The 22,271-nt window shown below is 45.9% G+C and overlaps 3 protein-coding genes across 5 annotated transcripts in view; all 3 read right to left on the bottom strand.

Annotated features, from left to right (window-relative positions):
* Positions 1–3,347, bottom strand: part of RAB3B (RAB3B, member RAS oncogene family) — a 76,384-nt gene extending 73,037 nt beyond the window's left edge. Inside the window, exon 1 of one of the 3 annotated variants that reach the window (XM_076340213.1) lies at positions 3,241–3,347. Coding sequence is in view for 1 of the 3 variants with exons in the window: in XM_076340211.1 (XP_076196326.1) it covers positions 1,603–1,614 (12 nt within the window). In the remaining 2 variants the exon portion in view is untranslated. Of the gene's footprint in view, positions 1–1,602; positions 1,626–2,805; positions 2,845–3,240 lie in introns of those variants that run through there. The other 2 variants (XM_076340212.1, XM_076340211.1) reach the window with 2 other exon arrangements.
* A 6,405-nt stretch (positions 3,348–9,752) lies between these two features.
* On the bottom strand, positions 9,753–22,034 carry TXNDC12 (thioredoxin domain containing 12). Its single transcript, XM_076340209.1, has 7 exons — positions 21,783–22,034; positions 19,777–19,837; positions 14,001–14,053; positions 13,214–13,287; positions 12,583–12,652; positions 12,410–12,493; positions 9,753–11,968 (listed from the first exon to the last, which is right to left on the bottom strand). The coding sequence occupies exons 1-7, from the start codon at positions 21,871–21,873 to the stop codon at positions 11,889–11,891; spliced, it is 513 nt and encodes a 170-aa protein (XP_076196324.1). The 5' UTR covers positions 21,874–22,034; the 3' UTR covers positions 9,753–11,888.
* Positions 16,517–17,968, bottom strand: KTI12 (KTI12 chromatin associated homolog). The gene has a single exon (XM_076338225.1). It carries the CDS (start codon positions 17,966–17,968, stop codon positions 17,246–17,248), a length of 723 nt encoding a protein of 240 aa, XP_076194340.1. The 3' UTR covers positions 16,517–17,245.
* Positions 22,035–22,271: the final 237 nt, after the last annotated feature.

Genomic DNA, 22,271 nt, shown 5'->3' with positions numbered 1-22,271 from the left:
CAAGTAAAAGCAAGCTGCTGTCCTGACCAAATCATGTGACTAGAGGCTGGTATTGTCTTGTAACCACCTGTAAACCAGAACCTCATGGAGACAGAGCCAGTCAGGATGCCTCTGCAGTGCAGGAGAAGTTTAATTTGCTGCCTTTTGTCCTCCGCCTCCAAGCGGAAAATCTGTGATGAACAAGTTATTTCATTTCTCTGTGCTATGATGTTCTCCACGCTGTGAACTAAGCCACCTGCTAACTGGGATTAGAACAAGCGCCCTCGCAATTCCCATGTTTTAATCAGCTAATACTTCCAAACATAAGTCTTATTGCTTATGTCAAAGATCAAATACTACTGTGCTGCAGTAAGCTAAGCAGACATTTACAAGAGCTCACTAAGTACTGCTGAACTGTAAGCACAAGATACATTTTTACAGCAAGAAGCATACCTCAAATTACCAGTTCAGGACACTGCCTCAGAAAAAACTACTTCCTCAAGCTGAACTAGTAACAGAGAACAGAGATGGACTTACTGGGGAGGGTTAGGTGGACATGAGTGTCCTTCCCTGGCACTATGACCAGCCAGCGTGATACAAGACCCTGAAATGTGATGCTGCGACCTGCCCATTTTGATCTGGGGCTGCATCAGACCATGTGAAAACGAAAGTAGGAAAAACTATCTTAAATACACGCAAGTCAACTAACATGACTATTACGTGATATCGTGGTTTAACCTCAGCTGGCAACTGAGCACCACACAGCCGCTCTCTCACTCCCCCCTCCCCAACCCCCGGTGGGATGGGGGAGAGAATTGGAAGAGCACAAGTGAGAAAAACTCGTGGGTTGAGATAAGAACAGTTTAATAATTGAAATAGAATAATAATAGTAATGTAATAATAATAATGTAATAATACACAAAGCAAGTGATGCACAATGCAATTGCTCACCACCTGCCGATCGATGCCCAGCCAGCCCCCGAGCAGTGGCCCCCCCAGCCAGCTTTCCCCAGTTTATGTACTGAGCATGATGTCACATGGTATGGAATGTCCCTTTGGCCAGTTTGGCTGTGCCCCCTCCCAGCTTCTTGTGCACCTGCAGCCTTCTCAGTTGGTAGAGCATGGGAAACTAAAAAGTCCTTGGCTAGTGTAAGCATTACCTAGCAACAACTAAAACATCGGTGTGTTATCAACATTGTTCTCATCCTAAATCCAAAACACAGCACTGTACCAGCTACTAGGAAGGAAATTAACTCTATCCCTGACAAAACCAGGACACATGACAACTAGCATGCTAATGAATACTACATGCATTGCTTCGCTACAGCTAGGTGTAGCAAGAACTACTGCTATTAAAACCTAAAGCTAGTAAGTCTTCTCAATTTGTTACCTGAAAATGTATCGGATCTGCAAACAGGGCAGCACGGTTTTGACAAAATTGCAAAGGAAGCCTGATTTAAAGATTGGTTTATTTGCCTCTCTTCTGACTTATAACACGAATTGTCCTGATAAAACAGTCCTGATGGCAGCGATCACACCAAGGTCTCAGTACATGCACATACAACCACTTCCAGGATAGCAAGCACAAATAACAGGAAATAAGCTTTTTAGTTATACACTTACATACACCAGCATATGGATTCAATCTTGTACCCACTACAATCCAAAACCAGTGCTCCCATGATCTGGATACATATTCAAATACACAGATCAAGACTATAGTTCCATTGACATTTTCACCTTGAGAGGAAGAGGGAGGGAAAAAAACCCACTTAAAAGAGGAGGTTTATTTAAAACCAGAGCTAATCCAGGCTACTATGAAGCCCCACAAACCGTTACTAGCACAACTGAGTGTGCAGCACTGGGTCAGGAGTGAGCAATGAAGAACAAAGCAAGTTTGCCACCAAGAAAGTGCACAGGAACATGAATTAAACTTCTGAGGCCACAATCTTATATTGTCTCAGGCCAAGGGAAAAATCCAGGTTAAAATTAACACACCCCCCCTTTTTTTTTTGGTCAGGTTAGTCTTAATTTAGGTCAGATCAACCTGATGCACTGCACAAACACACCACTGCTCGTGCCATAAGAAGGAAAGCACAGTGTGGAGACAGAACCTTGGGAGGCAAAAAGGTGGAAATGCTTGTGCTGGTGTTAGCGATATTGCCTGCGATCCCCACAGCACAATGTTACCGTGTGCCTCAGGTGACACTGCCTTGCTGCTGGCAAGCATAGAGAAAACATCAGGGGAAAAAACAATGTATAGTCTCAGAACATACAGCAAAAAGAGCACGTATTTTGTACAGCATAAACTAGAGAAATTGGAGAGTTTATACTTTTTATGAATTAAATTAGAATGATTGATCTTCACGATCAATCTTCATGATGGCTTCATGAAACGGGCTCACTGCCTACTGCTATAGGGCAGCATGGATGTACACACAGCCTGCACGTCCGTTCTTCCACCCGTATGGCGAAGCAGCAAATCTGCAGGTGGGTGTTCTGCAGCGAGCACCGATCAAAGCCGTGCAGTCCAGCAGCAGCAGGTCTCTCCCCTTCAAAGAGCAGCAGCAACAAAAAAGAACTCCTGCGTTTCCCGGCAGTTTGTTTTACTGCTGTACAGTTTTTGTTTTTAAGTGCTGCAACTCCCTGAGCAGAAAACAACTGCCCAGGGTGACAGGAACTGACAAAGGTTACACACCAGCTGGAGAACAGCCGGGAAGGCCCCGGTCTCCAGCCTCCCTCCCTGCTCAGGATATTTTGAAGATAAAGCAGATATCACCTCTTATTACTGATAAATATTTATTTTAGCGATTTAACTGCTGTTACCTTCTCCTCCCCGTCGCTCCTGAGGGTCTCCCTTTCACACCACACCTCTGGGGCACAAAGCACCCATCCTGCCGGGCACCGCGCGGCACCGCAGCCGACGCCCACCCCGCGGGGGGTCCTCGGGAGCCGGGGCACCTCCTGCCACCTGCCCTGGCCTGCCTCCCTCCCGCCCGCCCGCCCCCCGCTGTCCCGCGCAGCCGGGGGACAACCCCCCCGACGCTCGGGACCGAGGAGGCGGGAAGAGTTTTTGGGGCCCGGCGGGGACGGTGAGGTGAGGCGCAGCGCGGTTCCCGACCCGCAGCGGGAGCCTGAGGGGGGCGACGCCCCGCCGCCCGTCCCCCCTCACCGTTACTTTCGACGGGGAAGGGTGCGCCCCGACGGCGCGCACCGGCCGCGGGAGGAGCCCCCCCCCCTCCGCGGGGCCGCGGCTCTTACCTGAGGCGGATGAGCGGCAGGGCAGTGCCGAGCCGAGCCGAGCCGAGCCGTGTGGGTCCCGCGGCCACTGCTCGCGTGGCGGGAGCCGCCCCCCCGCCGGCACTTGGGGCGGCCCCGGGGGCGGAGCCGCGGCGGGTGGGGGGTGCGGTAGCCGGTTGGGAACGGCGGGGCTGCAGCGCGGGAGTCCCGGCGGGGGCTGAGGGGGTGTCCCAGCCGTGCGCGGCGCCGCTCCGCACCGAGCGGGCGCCATCCGTCAGTGGAAGGAAGGCAGAAAAGAAGGCAGGAGGCCCGAGCCCTCCGGGGACTCCGTCCAGGTGCTCGCCATGCGCCCCCGCCCCGTGCTCCGCCTCCGGGGATGTGAATCACCTCGGGCCTTCCTGGAGCGCCGGTGGCAGGGAACGCCCTCCCAGGTGCGACCCTAACTTGTCATTCTTGTTGCACTCTCTACACGGTCTGGAATTCACTTCGGTAGAACTGTTAACTCTGAAGCCTAGTGATGGTGGCTGTGGCATCAGGAACTACCTCTCTACTGGTGAGAAGACAAGACAAATGAGGCAGTGGCTGCGATCTCTCTAAATTGCTTGTCTGAAGGAGGTCTGATGAAGTGGTTACAGTAGACCCTCTTGGCTTTAAAATCCTACAAACAGACCCAAGTTCAAAATCAGAGACCTGACTGTGGCCTGTCCCTTGCTGGGAAACCGAAACAGCTTTCAGACATGATCCCCTAGAGAAAGTAAACAAAATTTTAAACATGTCTCTGACATAACTAATGAGGTGCTTCCCAAACAGCCAGCAAAGATGGCAGTGTGTTTTCCCACTGCTGGGCTTTAAGCCAGTGCCTAAGCACAAAGACAAGGTTCTTGATCAGCCCCAGGAGAGGGTGGCTCCTTGCGATGGGAGGCCAGAGCAGGAGCCAACTAAAGATACTGGAGTTGCAGAGTTCCTATCTTCTCTCATTGACTAGCTAAGCAGCCTCCAGGGACCACCTCTGAACTTGGGGCTCTAAAATTGGGGAGTGCAGGTACCTCTGCACCCTGCCATGTCCCTCAGAGCACCGTTCCCTTCCTGCCCAGTTGTGCCATTGTGTTTGATGTGCACCACTTTGACTCAGCTTGGACACTGCCCAGACAGGACAGAGATCACTTTGTCTACTTGTAAAAGCTTTTTGCACATCTGGTGATCTCCAGTAACCACCTTTGGACTGGCTTGTAAGTCAACCAGCCCTTGGACAAGCTTTAGCTTTGTAACTGTTTAGCCACTTTAAAGGAGCCTGTAATTTGTTTTTATTGCTACATTTTCCCAAGGGTAGCTGACTAGTTAACAGTACTGTGAGAATGTAGAAATCCAAAGAGTGTGGCAGTGCTATATAACTAGTGTATAGCCAAGGTCTGCATTTTAGGAGCGGCCACAGGAGAGTTGCAGAGAAGCTTCGAGGAACACCTCACTGCAGGTCAGAGATGCCATACAGCTTCTCCATTTTATTCAAGTCAGAGCTATCTGCCAGGTGGCCCAGGGGACAATTCTACCCAGCATCGGAGTGATTTTCTACCCTCATCTAGAATGACAATGTTTATTTGCCATCGAGACCCCAACTAAATTTATTGTTATATAAGCCAGGCCCTGATTTAAACCTTAAGCAAGGTATCAGCTTTGTGTAGGCAACTTGAAATAATTGATACCATAACAAAATCCCAGACTCATTACAATAGTTATTTCAAAGACAGCCTAACAGGCTTGACACCTACAAAAGTCTTTCTAGCCCCTTGCAATCCTCTCATTGCTCTGGGAAACGTGTTTTCTGCCTTTTCCAAAACCTGACTTCCACTCTACCCAACACGGTGTCTATGGTGATGGTGATAATGCTTTTCCCTCTGCCTGCTGACTGATGCTCAATCTAGAAAAGCATTGTGAGCCAACAGCCCTATAAAGCACCAACATGGAAGGCAGTGGTCATGGGCAGATACCTACACCTTTGATGCAAAGGGCATGTTATAACTTAGGCTCACTTGGGCATCTGCTTAGTGATCGCCTGATTTCAGATCCCATGACAAGCACAGAGCCACTGTTCAGCCTAACTTCCAAAGGCATTTGCAGATTTCGCGCCATCCCTGAAATGCCAGTGTTTATATCCAGCTGCACTGGAGCATTATAAAAGCCCTTTCTCAGTCGGGGCTAATCAAGAGAAGAAGGAATGCACCCAGGTAATTAGGAGACAGGGGAATTTGTAGTGATTCTTTCTATCATTTTGTTTAGCCACGTTTCTATAATTTATGGAGTGAATATTGTTAGCTCTCCTAGTGCACTTTCCTTCCAGGATTTAACGTTGCACGGTCATGAGTTGCTTACACAACTTGCAGTAAGGGAGGTCTGTATTATTTTCGATTTATAGATGAGCAAATGAGGGAACAGGAGAGAACTCCCACAAGCCCACGGAGGTGGAAGGGAAGAGCAGATGTTATGCTTTATCTTGTTTTCTGACATGTGGATCTATCTGACCCTCTCACAGCAGTCATGCAAGCACACTTATTAAGCACAATATGCGTATTCTACTACTCTGCCAACATTTCTAATTCAAGTTACTGCATCCTCACACAGTGCAATTGACCTAAGGAAACAATTTTAATCTTTTCAGTTCCCTCTTTTCTAAAAACAGCATTTTACTTATTGCTTTATTTATTACTACAGCAAGAGCAGCACCACAGCACTTAAATCAAGGATGATGATCTGCTATGTGCGATGGTGCAAGCAGTAATAATACTAACCCTGAGTCTAAAACACTCATTGTCTAAGCTCATGATAAGCATTGGGCATACATAGACAAAATTGTATCCCAAAGAAGCACAGTTTGCACACAGAGCAGCAGTTTCAGCTCATTACCAGCTGTTGTCTGGGGAAGCTAAGTGAAAACATGCCAACTACAAGGAGAAAACAATATCCTCCTTATTTGAATAAGTAGCACTCACCCAGGCGCTTCTTCACTTCATTGTGGAATAAACAGCATGTATGCCCCATGCTGTGTCCCCAAGACGTATGCCAATTCCGTTCTCTTTAACAGGGCTAATGCACCAAAATCCTTACAAATGGGATTTTGAAAGCTGTTCATAATATTAGAAATAGCATAATACAGTGACATCCAAATTTGACTGTGCTGCCAATGTGCTGTCGGCTGTGCTGCCAACAGCTTCTTTTATGCACAGCATGTTATGTTGTGTCCTGAAACACACTCAGAAAGCGGGGAGAACATCTGCAGTTCTTATCGATTCATATTTCTGCAGCATGTCTACCTACGCCATGCTGTGCATGTGCAAAATGGCCCAAAAATGAGTATATACCAACAAATTATCTCTAACCAGCAACCAGTTACCTACAGCCTTAGCCAAATTCAGTCCAGACTGGCCTGCCCTGTCAGCCCTGTCCTGGCTCTTCCCGCAGCTCCTGCAGGCCTTCACTCCCTTGCCCTGGCTTGGAGTGGCAGCAATGGGATCATGCCCTTTTGAGAGGGGGGAAACTCTAGGAGGTTGTCTCCCCTTCATGGCAGGGACATGGGAAACAGAGGAGGAGACACCTGTGCTGGTCGGAGGAAAGATGAACATGGGAGCAGCTCAGAAATGCTCAATTGGTTTTACAGCACCCACCCACTTGCTGATCCCATGCCTGGGACGTACCCTGCCTGCTCCCCGCACCTTGCTTGATGGGCCGCTCTGCCCCGTCCTAGGACGAGTGCCAGCATGGGGTGGTGTATAACAGCCTCCCTTGCTGTTCTGAGGCAGAACCTGGAACGCTGTAAGCACAGGTCAGCCAGTCCCTGCTTCCAGCATAGTTACGAACGGAGAAGTTTCGGATATCTCTTTTTTTTTGGTCTCTAATCAAAGGAACCTACTGCAGATGTAGTCATTACAAAATTGTGCCATGACATTTGTCACAGCCTGGAGAGGATCACTCAAGTCTTGAACCCTGTCCCCACTGCCTGTGACAGGCCACAGGAACTGGCTGGCAGCTGTCAGTGGAGATTCCTCCTCCTCAGGGCATGCTGACGTGGTGGCACCTGGCTGGCGCTGCAAGCGTGAATCACCACCTCTGGCAGGAGTGGTGCTCCCCGGACAATGGCAGGCCTGGGAACTGTATGCAGCCACTCCTTACACTAGACAAACTTTGAAAGGAAAAGCAAACTCAGCTTATTTGACTAAGCTGCTTAACAAATCAGCATCTGTTTCTTGGAGGAAGAGAGGGAAAATGAGTTAGTATGCCAAATAGTTTTGAGACAAAGTGACTTTTACCATTTTGACAGACCTTCATGATTGTTTCCTGGTTCCCTCCAGGCAGCAAGCTCCCCTGTCCAGTTAGCCCCAAAGACAACTTACACAGCTGTCTGGAAGTGGGATGCAACCTTTTAGATAAACTTCATCCTTTGGCTTTGCTTTCTTTGAGATGAGCATGAACTTGCAGTGAAGTTCCCCTTTTTATCCTGCTCTCTGGACAGAGTTCTGCTTGGTGTAATTCCACTTTTATTGCTTTCTAAGTCTCCATCCTCAGGTCTCAATTTTTCATCCACCTATAGCCACGGTTGTGAAGGAATAGCCCTGGAGTGGTTCTCCTTGTTGGGCAAACCCAATCAGGCATAATACTGGTTCAGCTGCAAAGAAGTATCACAGCACAATGCAAATGTAAATGCCTCTCCTCTTGCCAAAAGTTAAGAAAAGTTTCATCACCTCTAAGGATATATGACCTTGCATTCATACGGGTTTAATAATATCTCATCTTCAGAGATACTCGTTACACAAGCTGTAAGTGAGGACAATGAATGAAGCTCATTAGCAGTTTGATACAGGCTAGATATGATGGCAGACAAACAGCCATGGGGACAAAAGTGCATTTGAAGTAGATGACTCCTATACTCAGCATGCCAGGATGATGGACGGGACACTCTGGCGTTCTTGGTTGTTGTACTTTTGTTCCCTGCTGCTAAACATGGCAAAGGAAAGGTTTCCCGAGTCTCTAGCTGACACTTCCTTAAAACCTGTTCAGCCCCAGGTGCACAACGCAACCTCTGGTCCCAGGCAGCCAGATGGCTAGCTGCAGTCCAGTCACTCGTTAATTAACTTTGGATTTTTTTTCCTCTGTGGGTTGTTTCTGGGAGAAAGGGAGCTGACAACATGTTTGTTTACATGAGATTGATTTGGCCTGGCAGTTCCCTGGGACTATACTAAGAATTTTGAAGTGTCTTTGGGTTTTGTTATCACCATAAGAGGCGTAGAAGCTGAGAGTCCAAGGGGATTTCTAGGATGCATCTAAAGAAGTTATGTAAGTATGCAGGTTTATGGCAAGTCATATGCAGATGGGCAGCACACGAAACAAAGCTGATGGGGGCAAACTAATCTGAGGCCTTGGTTACTGTGCACTGCTGAGCTGCTGCAATGTATAATTAACTTTACATGCAACTACAACAAACACCGACCTGTAAGCAGCTCCTCTAAACCCTGTGGAGTTGCTTGCACACATAAAGTTACACAACGTACATAAAGCAACTGTTAGATGGAAGGTTCAAGATGTATGCCTCTGCACAGAAGAAAATGCCAACCAGCATTTACCACCTGATCTAGATTAAAAAGCAGAAGGGTGTAAAGAATCTGCATTAGGAGTTAGCAACTAAAATGTCCAGGTATAAAACTAACAGGTAGAAAGAGGAAAATATTTAAGTAACAGATCAAAAGTAAGTTTATCCTGCAATCCAGAGATGTGAAAGAGCTTTTACACTTGTTAACTAGCTGCCCCTAGCAATCAAGCTGTAGCAGCACGTACATCATGTTCTACTGAGACCCCAGCTAAACGCCAAGCAGACTAGCAAGTGCCAAGCTCCATCTTGCTACAGAAGACAAAAGCATGGTCTAGAAAAGACCAAGTAGAAGGGAGGGTGGGGAAGCTGTACCAGCTCAGCAAGTCTGAACGTAGAGAGGGTAGAAAGGATCAGAAGAAAAGGAGGCAGCCAAATAACAGGAAAAAGGATTATGGAGTATTTTTCCTTCGGAAGTAGCAAGTCTGGAAGGCAGAAAGTGCTGAAGAAGAGGAGGTGCATCAGAGAAAAGGTGAAGGAGAGTAATTTTGAATCAGAATGGCCTTAAATGTAAAGGATGAAGCACACTTCCCACATCTGTCACTGAAGGAAGATCTCTCTAGATGGAGAACTTTTTAAAATTACTTTGAGGCCATGTTGCTTTTGACATCAGAGCATTTTGCAAAGCAAGGCTTTGGGACAAATGACGTACATCTCACAGGCTGTAATTTCACTGCAGAGACAAGACAAGGGCAGAGCTGCTGCGAAAGCGTGCCTGGAAAATCGGAGAGGTGCACCCTGCTATTTTGCATCGGAGATTGTTTTTTTAATTATTATTTGTTGAATCATATCCCAGATGAACAAGCAGAGTCCTCCCCCGGGTGGCAAGTAAAAAAAAAAGTATCAATGATTTTTTAAAGTCATGTCAATCTAAGGTTATAAATGAAATAGGGAGCACCAGACAGGACCTATTTTTTATTAGGTCAACTGATACAGCTGGGAAAAAAAAGACAATTTTGCAAAACACAAATCCTTTTTCAGGGCTTACACAGAATTATTTACTTTGAAGGCTGATACAACTTGAGAATAGTTGCTGAGTTCAATTTCAAGGTTAATTTATTAGACAATTTGCAAGAGAAGCAGAGGATAAACCTGTAGAATAACTTTTAGTAGCTGAGCAGGGTAATTGTAATCTGCAATAATCCCATTACTTCCACTGAGTCCTTGTCTTTTAGTGCCCAATTGAGTTTTGGTGTCTAAAATCCCTTAAAGACAGACTGGTTGGGAAAGTAAAATTCATTACGCTGCCAAACAGTAAAAATGGACTCAGTAGACAAGTTGGGTTTATTGTATACAACAATTTTCCCCAACTAATGTCCTCAGATAGCTCTTCAAAAATTATCTGTAGAAAATTATCTGTTTGTTATGGGAAGTTATGGCAAGTGCCTTTTGGACAGGATTTTTTCCTTTAGATGACTAGTTAGGTGGATGAGGGGAGAGCAGTAGGCGTTGTTTTGGCTTTACTAAGGCTTTCGACACTGTCTCCCATAGCATCCTCATAGACAAACTGTTGAAGTACAACCTAAATAAATGGGCAGTGAGGTGGATGGAAAACTGGCAGAACCGCTGGGCTGAAAGGGGCTAGTCACTAGTGGAGTAGCCCTGGGGTTGATACTTCAACATCTTCATTAACAACCTGGATGAACAGACAGAGTCCACCCTCAGGAAACTGGCAGATGATACAAAACTGAGGAGAGTAGTTGATAACCAGACGGTTGTGCTGCCATTCAGAAGGACCTCAACAGGCTGGAGAAATGGGCAGAGAGGGTTGTCAGGAAGTTCAACAAAGGGAAATGCAAAGTCCTTCACCTGGGGAGGAATAACCTGTGCATCAGCACAGGCTGGGGGCTGACAGGCTGGAAAGCGCCTTTGCACAGGAGGACGTGGGAGTCCAGGTGGAGAACAAGTTGACCATGAGCCAGCAATGCACCCTTGTGGCAAAGAAGGCCAACAGCATCCTGGGCTGCATCAGGAAAAGCGTTACCAGCAGATCAAGAGAGGTGATTTTTTTCCCCTCTATTTTTCTTTTCAGCTCCAGTAGATACACTAGGTATTACCCTGCCCTCAACAGTATAGGTAGTGTAAGAATGGCTGAATTATAATTACGTGAAAAGCAACTGTTGTTTTTTAACTATAAAAAGCAGAAACCTTCTTCAGCTGTGACATTCAACATTAATAACCACTGCAACATAAAGAAAAATATATTCCCCCATCCTTAAGAATGGAAAGCTATGCCCTTTACCACAAAACACTGTCTGCATGCTTATGTTTAAAAAGGTTTAATTTTCACCCTGGTACAAAAATACAGTACAATGTGATGGCAAGGCATTTGCCAAAAAACATTCAAAGAATAAAAGGGGAACCCCCATAAAGCTTCAACATAACCGACTCTCACTTGATAAAACAATCAAAAGGTGAGTGCACAAGGAAAAAATTAAATTTCTGCCCAAAGGCAAATAAAGATGAATCACAAACAGTTTTACCCAAAAATATGTTTGCAGAGCTAGTAATTTCACATGCTACTTGGACATTCATGAAATTTATTCTACTTGGCTTAGTGACAGAATTCATAGTTTGGGATGTCTAGAAAACACCAGGCCCAGGAACATGCCCCATTCATAGCAATCCCCAGTAAAAACAATGGGATCACATAATACCAGTGAGAAAAGAGGGATCCAACCCTGACTAAGCGTCAAAATGTTGGCTACTTCTAGTTATTCCAATTGCACTGTTTGTCCTCAAATAATGTTTTGCCCTACACATCTCCCTTTTAACACCAAATATTAGTGGTTGCTCAAACACACAAACTGATGTGTTTGCACATTATCTAGTTGCAAATAACCATTACAGTACAAACTGCCAGGCAGAGGAGGAGATAACACTGTAACTGATGTATATGTGTGAACTCCAAACAGGGTTTAACTTAACATTGTTGACAGGAGAATTATGTCCCTCCAGTGCAGCTACATTCTTGGTCTGTTTAATCATTTCCTTTTAGAGTTTTGAAGTGATGGAAAAGCATCATTCAGTGTATTCATTATAGTTCATCTCCCAGGTGTTTTTGTTTGAAAGCATCACCTGTTAGCTTCTCCTGGGCCTCCTTCATCCCTTGGACAACTGAAAGATTAAACAGACAGGCAGCAACTATTAATCTCAAGATGAAAACATCAAGGTGTCCTGGTAATGAAAGTGTTTTAAAATAACACCGTTACAGAATGTACATCTACAAATTAACCTGTGGGAAAAAACCCAGCCCTGTGCCCTTTTCCCAACTATTTGTAGCTGGGTCATGCGAATTGCATGATTTTCCATGCCACAACTGGAGACAACGTTTAGGTCCTAAAGACATTATAGTAGGTATTAAGGTGAATCATGATTCTGAACATGGTTTCTCAAGGCATAAGAGAGCCACTCACTCACGTTGTATCTAACAGCTCCCAGTTATGCTGTAAAGCAGCATCATTTTTCTCCACTCAAAAGTGAAGGTGTGTCCTTCACTCAGGACACACCCGGAGTTTCATCTCACTAAAAATGCACTTCAAACTACTTTGCACATACCTTGATCAGCATTGGTATAGAAATACTTGTAGCTGGGATTTCCTTTCTCATTTATGATTTCTGGGTGGACTTTTCCACTGGGGTCTATGAAACAAGAAATCGAACAGGAAATTTAGGTGGTAACAATAAGAACACAGTCCTGTGAGTGGATACAACAGCTGTGGATGCCCTACCCATGAAAAGGATTCTGGGAATGTAACCTCCATCAGGACTAAAGGCTTCATCCTTTGGCTCTTCATCATCCTACCAAAGCAAGACAGAAGAGAGGGAACATATTAGCAAGGTATCTAACAAAACACAGCACTCATTTCAAAGAAATGAGCTATTGCCTTCAGATTCCATTTATCCTGAGCAATCTACATCTTGAACAGACACTACGTAACTGCAGTATCTTCCACTCTCAAAGGAAAGAAAATTATATTTACCTAAACACGTATCATTTGTGAAAACAATAATTTTTTTTTCTGTTCTGTCAATTTGCATTAAATGCTCCACTTTGGTGTAGGAATGTTTGATATGTCATGAGAGAATGAATATAAATTCCTTTATTGCGGCAATGGAATGACACAAGGTACAAATTGTTAAAAGAGACAATGGCAGAGAGCCAGGTTTATAAACACAATTAAAATAACCAAACTGAAGAAAATTCTTTTTAAAACAATCAGCTGTATCAATCAATCCTGAATACCTATTCAGGAGTGCACAATTTAGGATGTACACAAAACAGGATGCAACCAATTAAGTAGGATTCCAAATGCTTAATTACCAGGCAGTAACATGGATACAAATCAGAGGGCAGCCTACCTCAAGGTTGACCATAACAAAATTATGGGCAAGTTCAGAGATCTCCTTGGATTCAGCAAACTTTGGCTTTAAAGCTAATTAAGGGGGGGGAAAAAAACAAAGAAAAAGAAGAGATGCATAAAGACAACGGAAAAGATTTCAGGTTTTCAGGCCAGCATCAAAATCTCGACTTCATTCCTCCCTCTGGAGAGCTGGTACTTTTCAATAAGCAGTGAGTAAATGGAATATATGCATCAAACCGTTCAAGCCAGGCTCAGAACAGCAGGTAATGGAAGCAATCCTTGCTGGGCAGCCATATGATGAAGCCTGGCCAACAGACATATGCGGTCATATTTCAACCAATGGAACAGAAGCAAAAAGCTTGCTGTAAACCACCAGTTCTCACTCAACCAGCTCATCCTTTAAGTTTAGCTATTATGCCCAGCTTGTTTGTGATACTGAAAGAGACAAAGCTTCACCTTCGAAGAACCACCAACTGAAAGTAAGGCAATTTACACTTAATGCTTGAAGATCATTCATTCTGTTCCATTTTTTATAGCCAAGTGCAGGAGAAATTGCAGCCACTACAGAAGTGCAGCATTACAGCTGTTAGTTTGCTGGCATTTAGGCATGGCTGGCTTTTGGCAGTGCTAACAGGTAAAGTGGTGTGATATTATACCACTCTAAATGAAATACAAATACTGTTAGCTACATTTTGGATGTGAAGTTCATGTTTCTCATGGTTACATGATTTGTATACAAAAGTTCATCAGAAATTTCAGCAAGCTCTAGTATTAAATATACTTACCTTTGCAAGCTCCACACCAAGACTTGTGGATGATAACCATAAGAGGCAAACCACTAAAAAAAAAAAAAAAAAAAAAATTGTCAAAGAAAGCTTACAGAAACCAAATTCTATAACGTGTACATTTTAACAGTCAAGACTTCTACAAAAGCTAAATGTAATGGAAAATAAGAGAGATGTAAAGAGATTCTGCTGTGTTTTAAGGTTTTCTTGTAAAAAGTTTTCCCAATCTTAAAGCAGGTATAGTAATAATTTATCATAACTGCCAGCCAGTAACTGCTCTTGTAGAGAAGGTGACTTTCTCTTTGGAAGGTTTGCTTTTGTTAGTTTAGATTTGCTCAGATACACAACTGGTCATGTGTTTTTTTACTGGAAGTGATTAGTGACACCAGCTGCTTGAGAGATCTCAGGATGAATTTTCGTGGCTGCTTAAGGCAATCCAGTGGATGACAGTCATACATCCATCCCTCTCCCCACTACGGTCTGTATGTTTCAGTCACCTCCTGTGACTAAGACCCTCCATTGAGCAATAATCAAACACAGTAACCTAGCAAACCCTCTGGCTGCCAGGCTAGTTTCCTACATGTTGGTATGCTGAAACAAATCTGTGACAAACGGGACAAGTGCCAGGACTGAGGAGGATGGGGGGCCAGTGTGGAACTGCAGCCTAAATAAAGTGCAATGCAAAAGGACCAAAGTTATTCTTTATTATTCTCTCTCTTGTCTCAAATAATTCACTTTACCTTTACTACCTATACTACCCAGAGGTTAAGCGTCCATCACCCTGAGATATGTTTTATTTAACCCTGTTCTTCAAAGATCCCTTTAGCATTTTACCTTCTGACAAAGTCAAGCTTACCAAGTTCAATTTCTCTAAGCTCCTTTATAATATATTCAGGCTGCATTATGCAATTAGACAGAGAGGCCTTAAAGACACTACGAATTTCACATATTTCCTGTTATTAGTGCTGGTGATCCAATTAACCCACTGCTTCACTGCTCCTGACTATTTTGCATCAATTTTACCTTTCTAACAAGAAAAGTGATACAACTACAGGTGGCTTCTGTTGCTATTGAGCACATCCAGGTAGTACAACACTTACCTCCACACTTTCTGCATGCGGAAGTCCTTACTAACACTTTCATTGTTTCTACCAACAGTTGAACTGGTGAAAGCTGACTAGGGCAATAAACTAAGAAAGACTAAGAACAAGAATTGGGTATCTCATCCCTTTCCTCTTACCAGTAAACCCCTTAAGCTATAGAAGAGTATCCAAGGGAAGCTGGTAATAATGATACAGCTTCCAGAACAGTAAGAACAGCCTAAAACTAGGTGAAGGAAAAGAAGGAATCAAGACAGACACATAGAGAACATACTACAAGGACACTTCTTTCAGGATATGCCAAGCAAAGCAAAGTTTAAGCTTTCTGCTATTGTAAACTCTGTTACCATTTTGGAGGTTAAAAATGAAGTTAATTTCTCACAGAGAAATTACAAACACCTTTGCACATGACGGCAACTAAATTAATTACTAGCAGAACTGAAGTACAAGTTTTTCTTTAGCTGTAGATAGATATGAAAGGAAATCTCTACTTAGCAGCATTCAGTTTTGGCCTTCAGAACCAGGAAAGGGTGGAGAGGAAGCGATTAACATTTAGAGTAGTTCAAACAGAAGTCTGCCATTTATAACTAACCAATATGTTATCATCTTTACATAGGACTCTGTTTGCAGTAAGGAGCAAGAATACACATTTCCCTAGTAAAGCTTCTATTGCATCAGCATCCTCTCCCTGATGATGAAAAAACACTTTTTTTTCCATTGTTTCCATACAGTCCAACATGATTTTGCCTCTTTCGTGAAGAGAGGCTGATTTAAGTCTGGAAGATACACATTGTTCTTATCATCAAGGATCAGTGCTTCATGTCAGAAGAGCTCAATCATCTGGTAATCGGTACTGCAACACACTTTTTTTTTTTTAAAGTTAAGAGAGATTTTCAGAGCAGATTTTAAATGGAAGTGCTTGCAGTCCTGAAATACCAACTCTTAGACAGTGAGAACTCACAGCAGTTTTAGAGATACTGAATGTGTTTTCTCAGCTTTATTCTCTTTACTTTGACTGGGAAAATAAACTTATTTACATCAAAACATTTCTGCAGTCATTTCTCAGTTCTGCAATGCGTAAGTCCACCCAGCAGCCGGTATGTCAGATAAACAGCCACTGTAATTGAAGTAACCCTTCCTGCCCCACTTTACCATTTCCTCCCAGGTAGCACTACACATACAATTAAAACCAAAAGCCACAATTTATTAAAATGAGGGATGAAGCATCCACCAGAAAGTGAAAAGTTATATTATATAAGATATATATGTGGTATAGCAAAGACTGAAATTAGCTGAAACTAAGCGCAAAACTAAGTTACCCGCCACAGCTGGTACAGACTTATGGGAGCATTTCACCCAGAACAGAGACTGTTATTTCAGCTCATTTTTCCTATGAGAGCACTCACTCTTAAACAATTAGTGTTTTTAAAGGCGTTTAATGATGACCTTGCAGAGAAAAGACATAGCAAGTTATTTCAATAGAATAGTCCTGCAGGTAAATTAAGACTTTACTCCAATTAAGGCACACATTTTATTGTTAAACCTGAAACAGAGAGGTTTGAGTTTGCTAAGCCAGCGCCCTTCTGTTGCACAGAATTTGCAAATCTATCTCTTGGGTTCAGTAGGATTTTTTGAGACAGTCACATCCTAAAAATACAGCCTATCCCAGTTCTGGACATGAAGTCTCTTCTGCAGTTTGACATTATCTGGAGACAGTCTCGGAAGAACAATCTTCTTATTCAAGACATACACATGCCAATGTGGAAGGGAAAAGTCTTCCCTACGGTCACCACCTTTTGGGCTTTCATGTTCAGACACTATTTGATTACTGGGGTTTAGGTCTCCATAGGAGACTTCACTTGCTTGGGGATGCAACAGTAGCTCTCCTTTTTGAAAGATGCAAATGGGGAGAATGCAGGGGTGGGGGAACAGCATCCCTACAGATCCTTTTAGCAATATAGCTTGCTCCGCTGCTGCAGGGACATGGCATCCATCTTCCCAGAGCTGCTGTTGCCTCGTGATCCAATATGCAATAGGTGGGACCCAGGCTCCAAGGGGTCTGTGGCTGGAAGGCATGTTCTTACTGTTGCAAGTACTTTGGGACCAGACGATGGCCACTGCTGTGCGTGGCACAGGTGACAGGGTTCACTGGATGCTGCGGCTCAGGTACTGCAGGAACATGCTGGCCAACTGGGGCAAGTTTTCGTCACTGGGCTGCATCTTGGTGTAGCTGATGAACTGCCTCCGCAGGCGGCTCAGCTCAGCCATGCTCACGGGCCTGTTCAGCACCAGCCCTTCGGCAACGCCGGGGACACAGACCACCTCCCCGGGCTGCGCCCCGCTCCTCTGGGCGGCCATGACGGCGGCCAGCACCTCCTGGGTGACGCGGTCGAGGTGGTGGAGGAAGCTGCTGGACTGCAGGGGCTGGCTGCGGGTGGCGCGGTGCGGCGGCGGCGGTGCGCTCTCAAAGAGGGCGGCGCGGATGGCGGCCAGCGGCAGCGGCTCCTCCCCGTGCACCGTGAAGAGCGGCCGGTCCCAGCGGTTGCACGGGTCGGGAGCCTCGAAGGGCGGCTCGTCGGGGCCGCCCGAGCCGCCCGCGCAGTGCAGGAGGCAGCGCGCCGTGCCCGCCTGCCGCGCCGCGCAGTACAGCTCGTAGCGGATGCTCCGCAGCTCGTTGCCCGCGTCCACGATCACCACGTCCCGCCGGCTCAGCCGCCGCTCCACCTCGGCCCGCAGCGCCGCCCGGCCGCCCTCCGCCTCAGCCACGACGTGCGCCTGCCGCTCCGGCCCGCCCAGCGCCGCCCGCAGCTCCGCGGCCCGCCGGCTCTTGCCGCTGCCCGGCCGCCCGCACAGCACCACCAGCGGCATCCTCCGCCCCGCGGTCGACCCGCCGCCATTCTGACCCGGACGGCGACGGCGACTGCTTCCGCTCGGGTCACTCACAACTCCGCCGCGGTCGCCCGGGCAACCGCGGTCAGCGCCGGAGCCGCCATGGCGTGAGGCCTCGCCGTGCCGCCTGTCCGGTCAGCCGCGGGCTCGCGTGGAAACCTCCCGCCGGGCGCCTCGCAGCCCCGCGCCCTCCGCTCCTTCCCGGGGTCGGGGCAGCGCGCAGTGTAGGGCTTCGGCACAGCCGCCCCCCCGCGCACCCCGACGGCGAGCGCCTCAGAGGGCCCCAAGGGCGGCTGGCGCCCAGGGGGCGCAGGGAATCACCTCGCTACAGGACACGTCTGGCACAGGGACACCGTCCTGTGGGCCGTCCTGCTTAAAAGCGCGATCGTACTATGGTTGCCCCCGCGAACCAGACACCCAGTAATTGTATGAACACTGGATCCCCACCCTCGCCTACAGGGAACTCAAAAACAAGCCGTCTCCAGCATCTCCAACACATCCAGATTGTATATTTACAGAATGGAAATTGACTTGAAGTCTTGAAACTTCCCAGACCACTGACTCTGATGCATCTCACTTGCTGCGTAACAGATAATCTCGTGCAATTTTTCATCTCCTGACCTAAGGTCAGACGTGGAACAAAAATCTGCTTTTTAGGTTTGCTTATCTTTGGTGGTGGTGGTGGTTTCTCCCTATCCTTCAATTCACTAACACTCAAATGCCGCTGAACCCAAATCGGTGAGCAAGTCCGTGTTTTTGGCAACAAAAGGAGAGAGCATGCATTACACCTGTCCCTTGCTCTGGAGCTGTTTCTGAGCAGAAACACTCATCCTGCCTAAACCTGAGAGCTCACCCCCCCTCCCTCCTCTGTTTCATTTTAAAGCTTCCTCTGCTTCATTGCAAAGTAAAGCTACAATTATTCCTGCAAACAGTGAAATTGTCCATTTTTTTGGACAGGTATATCAAATAAATGCTAAAATATCCAGTTATAAACACTTGTAAGACTTCTGAACTGTACCATCTGGCTTAATTTGGTGTCTACACTAGAGTGTAGAACTCGCCAGATGGATCAGTTTGAGAGCAAAATTCAATTGAACAGCAAACCTGGAAGGCATAATGAATTTCTGCTAATGTCAGCATTGTCAGATCTAGGTTATAAATTTAAAAATACAAGTAGAATTTATAAGCATACAATTTTCCTTCTCACATTTTAACAAGAAACAGAAGAAATTCTGAGGAAAAAATGTGCCAAAATGTCAATTTTTACCTTTTCATAGAGACAGAGTTCTTTTTAGAGTTTAAGCTTAACCCAGAAAAGGTTCTGCTTAAACAACTTATCAGTTCACTACAGTTTGAAACTTTCAGACTTTTTCTGCAGACGGTAACAAAATAACTCTCTCATCTCACATTGAGGCCTCATCTATACAGGCACGTTGAATTTTATGGAAGCTATTAGCACTGCTGAGTTCGAGGGGATTGAGTACTACCTAAACATGCGTTTGTGGGTTTGAGATCCCTATCTTTCTTTACTATGATAAATACTCAAAAAATATTTTCTTCTCACTTCAAAGACATGCTAGAACTTCCATCATTAAACCTAGGTGGTGCCTCAGCAAAGTTAACAAAACCCTGTTTTTTCTCTAATAAGCTACAGGGAACTGAACAGTCTCCTAAAACACCTTAATGTTTGTTAATTACTATTTTCTGTGGTTAAGTTTAGGATCGATACAGAATCTTTGTGAATGTTTTTAAACACACTTTTCTGTTTTCAAAGCTAGGTAACATACCTGGCTGCTGCTTCTTTCTTGCCATCTTCTAGTGTTCTCCAATGAATATGATCTCCAAAACCTGCCAGACAGAAGGGTTTATAAATGCTGCATAATTTAACATGTCAACTAACAGATGAAAACAGTCCAACCCTTAAGACTATTTTCAACTCATTTTATAGTCTTTTTTTTTTAAAGCAAACTATAATCCCTGTCCTGGAAAGACTTCTGCAAATACTTACAACCTACATCATGTCATGAGGAATCCCACTGAAATTAATTAACAAAAACATACCGCACTCATGAATATTTATCTATATATGCAAATGACACCAAAATCCCCCAAACAGAGATTAAAATTGAAGAGCCTTCTCATTATTCCCCATTCTTTTTTCAATCTGTGAACACTTATTAACTCATTAGTGACAAATTAGACATGTCAGCATTTGGCTTCCTAAATCCCAGTGAATGTGGGATTCGCAAAACTTAAAAATTCCTAGGCCAGCATACGATCATTAATTGCCCTAAAACTATTATGCTGAGTATTACTGCTGATGATAATTATCATCGAAGAGTAAGAAAGAACACCATTACACAGGTTTCTGAATGTTACAGTGACTGAACAATGCAGGAAATGTTTTATCCCATACCCAGATAACAAGCCTTGTTATGTCAGTTGAGATAAGAGTGAGCAAGCGTATGTTTAACAACTGCAAAGCACAGGCTGACTTTTTTTTTTTGACTCTGTAGCCAACTCAGCACTACCCTCACATGGCTGAAAGCCATGCGGAGAGCTGACATGAAGGAGATCCGGGAACTGTTCGTAGGGGAACTCCCTTGGAAGACCTCCTCAGAGGTCTCATCGTTCCAGTAATGCAGGGCTCTGCTAGAAGACCAAACATCAGCCTCGGCTTGCCCCTTCCCAGTGCTGAGGGTTTGGATTAGTTAGCAACCCCCAGTGGCCAGGGTGCTGAGGCGGGCAGATTTCAGGAGCTACACTGGGGTTGGGAGCTACACAGGGGTCAGGAGCCACAGGCTGTCCAGTGCTGACACAGGGGAAAGTGGACATTGTCTCCAGTAGACAACTATGGCAAAGAAGCTGGAGAAAGCCAAGAACAGGGTCAGCAAAACCTCGTGGCACCCTAGTTCAGCATCCGAGAGGTTTGAACAGTTGGCACAGTATTTTTATTACCTTATCTTCTCTCCTAATATGAACAACTGTGAACACACATGACGCAACACATCAAATATTTAGTTGTGCTAGCAGTAAGGTGGGGACGCCTCGTCCATGTCCAATCACACACACGTATCAGCTGCGGAGGCAGCTTCAGACGCAAGGCTACGTTTGTACCAGCTGAACGTAGCAGAGCAAAAAACAGTTGGATTAGCAGAAGTCATGTCTACTCAGAATATTGACACGTCAGCTATTTCATTCAAAGGCTAACACGTTAAAACAGGGAAAACCTTCTATTGTTCTAGCTAGGAAACGCTTTTTGAAAGCTTTTCTTTTTTAAAACTAAACCCCAAACCCACTTTGTGGCAAGCTTCAGTATGTTTTTAAAAGCATTACACAACACATTACAGAGTGTTTCTTTTGAATGAAAGTCATCTGAGGAATTAACTGTAAAACGAAAGGGGAATGAGTGGGATCCACACCACAAAGCTTTGCTGTCATTGATCAAACTGCGTTACTACCAGCCCTGAAGAGGAGATTTATCTCTAAGACAGGCTGCGCCCCCCAGGCCTTCGCCACGTAAAAGTGGGGCCCCTCGAAAAGGAAACTCTTCGCGGTTTAGCCGGAACAGAACCTCGACGGCAAAGATCGCTTAAAGACCCCCTCATCTTTAAAGTCAAAAGGCAGCGGTCTCCCTCTAAGCCGCGGCGGCAGCGCCAGGCCAGGCCGGCCTCCCCCCGCCCCCGCGCACCCCTCGCCGCCGCGGGCTGTGAGAACCGGCCCGGCCCCGGCGCACCCGTTCACGGCAACGGCAAAAGTTGAGAGAAAAGCCCAAAGAAAACGTTTGCCTGACCCTTTCCGAGCCCTTCCGCGGCGGAGGCTGCGGAGGCCGCCAGCACCAGGCACAGGCAGACGATGGAGGCTGCCGCGGGCTGAGCCTTCATGGTGTCGGCGCGGGCAGCAGTGGCACCCCGGGTACGGCCCCTAAACCTCCGAGACGGGACCGGACCAGCTCAGGTGATTTTTTTTTTTTCCTCTTTTTTTCCCCTTTTTTTAAAGCCCAGGAAGTGATGTGAGGCGGATGTGGGCGGTGCGCCGCCCTCACCTCTCGGCTCGGAGGTGCCGGGGGAGGCTGGGAGGGAGGGGGCTGCTGTGGGGAATTCTCTCCCCGGCCTTCTGAGGGTGGGGTCCGCCGTTTCCCTCTCGGTCAGAGGAGCTCGTCTGCGTGCAGGTAGCCGAGGCCTCTGGGGCAGGAGTACCTCAGTCACACCGGGTCCCCAAACCCCTGGTTACTCTCCTGAACAAAATCAAGAGTTACCCTGGCGGGAGCAGGCAGCGAGGG

The sequence above is a fragment of the Aptenodytes patagonicus genome, chromosome 5, assembly GCF_965638725.1.
Source record: "Aptenodytes patagonicus chromosome 5, bAptPat1.pri.cur, whole genome shotgun sequence".
Classification (NCBI taxonomy): domain Eukaryota; kingdom Metazoa; phylum Chordata; class Aves; order Sphenisciformes; family Spheniscidae; genus Aptenodytes; species Aptenodytes patagonicus.
Note: the sequence above shows the minus strand (reverse complement) of the source record. Positions and strands in the feature narration are given on the sequence as shown.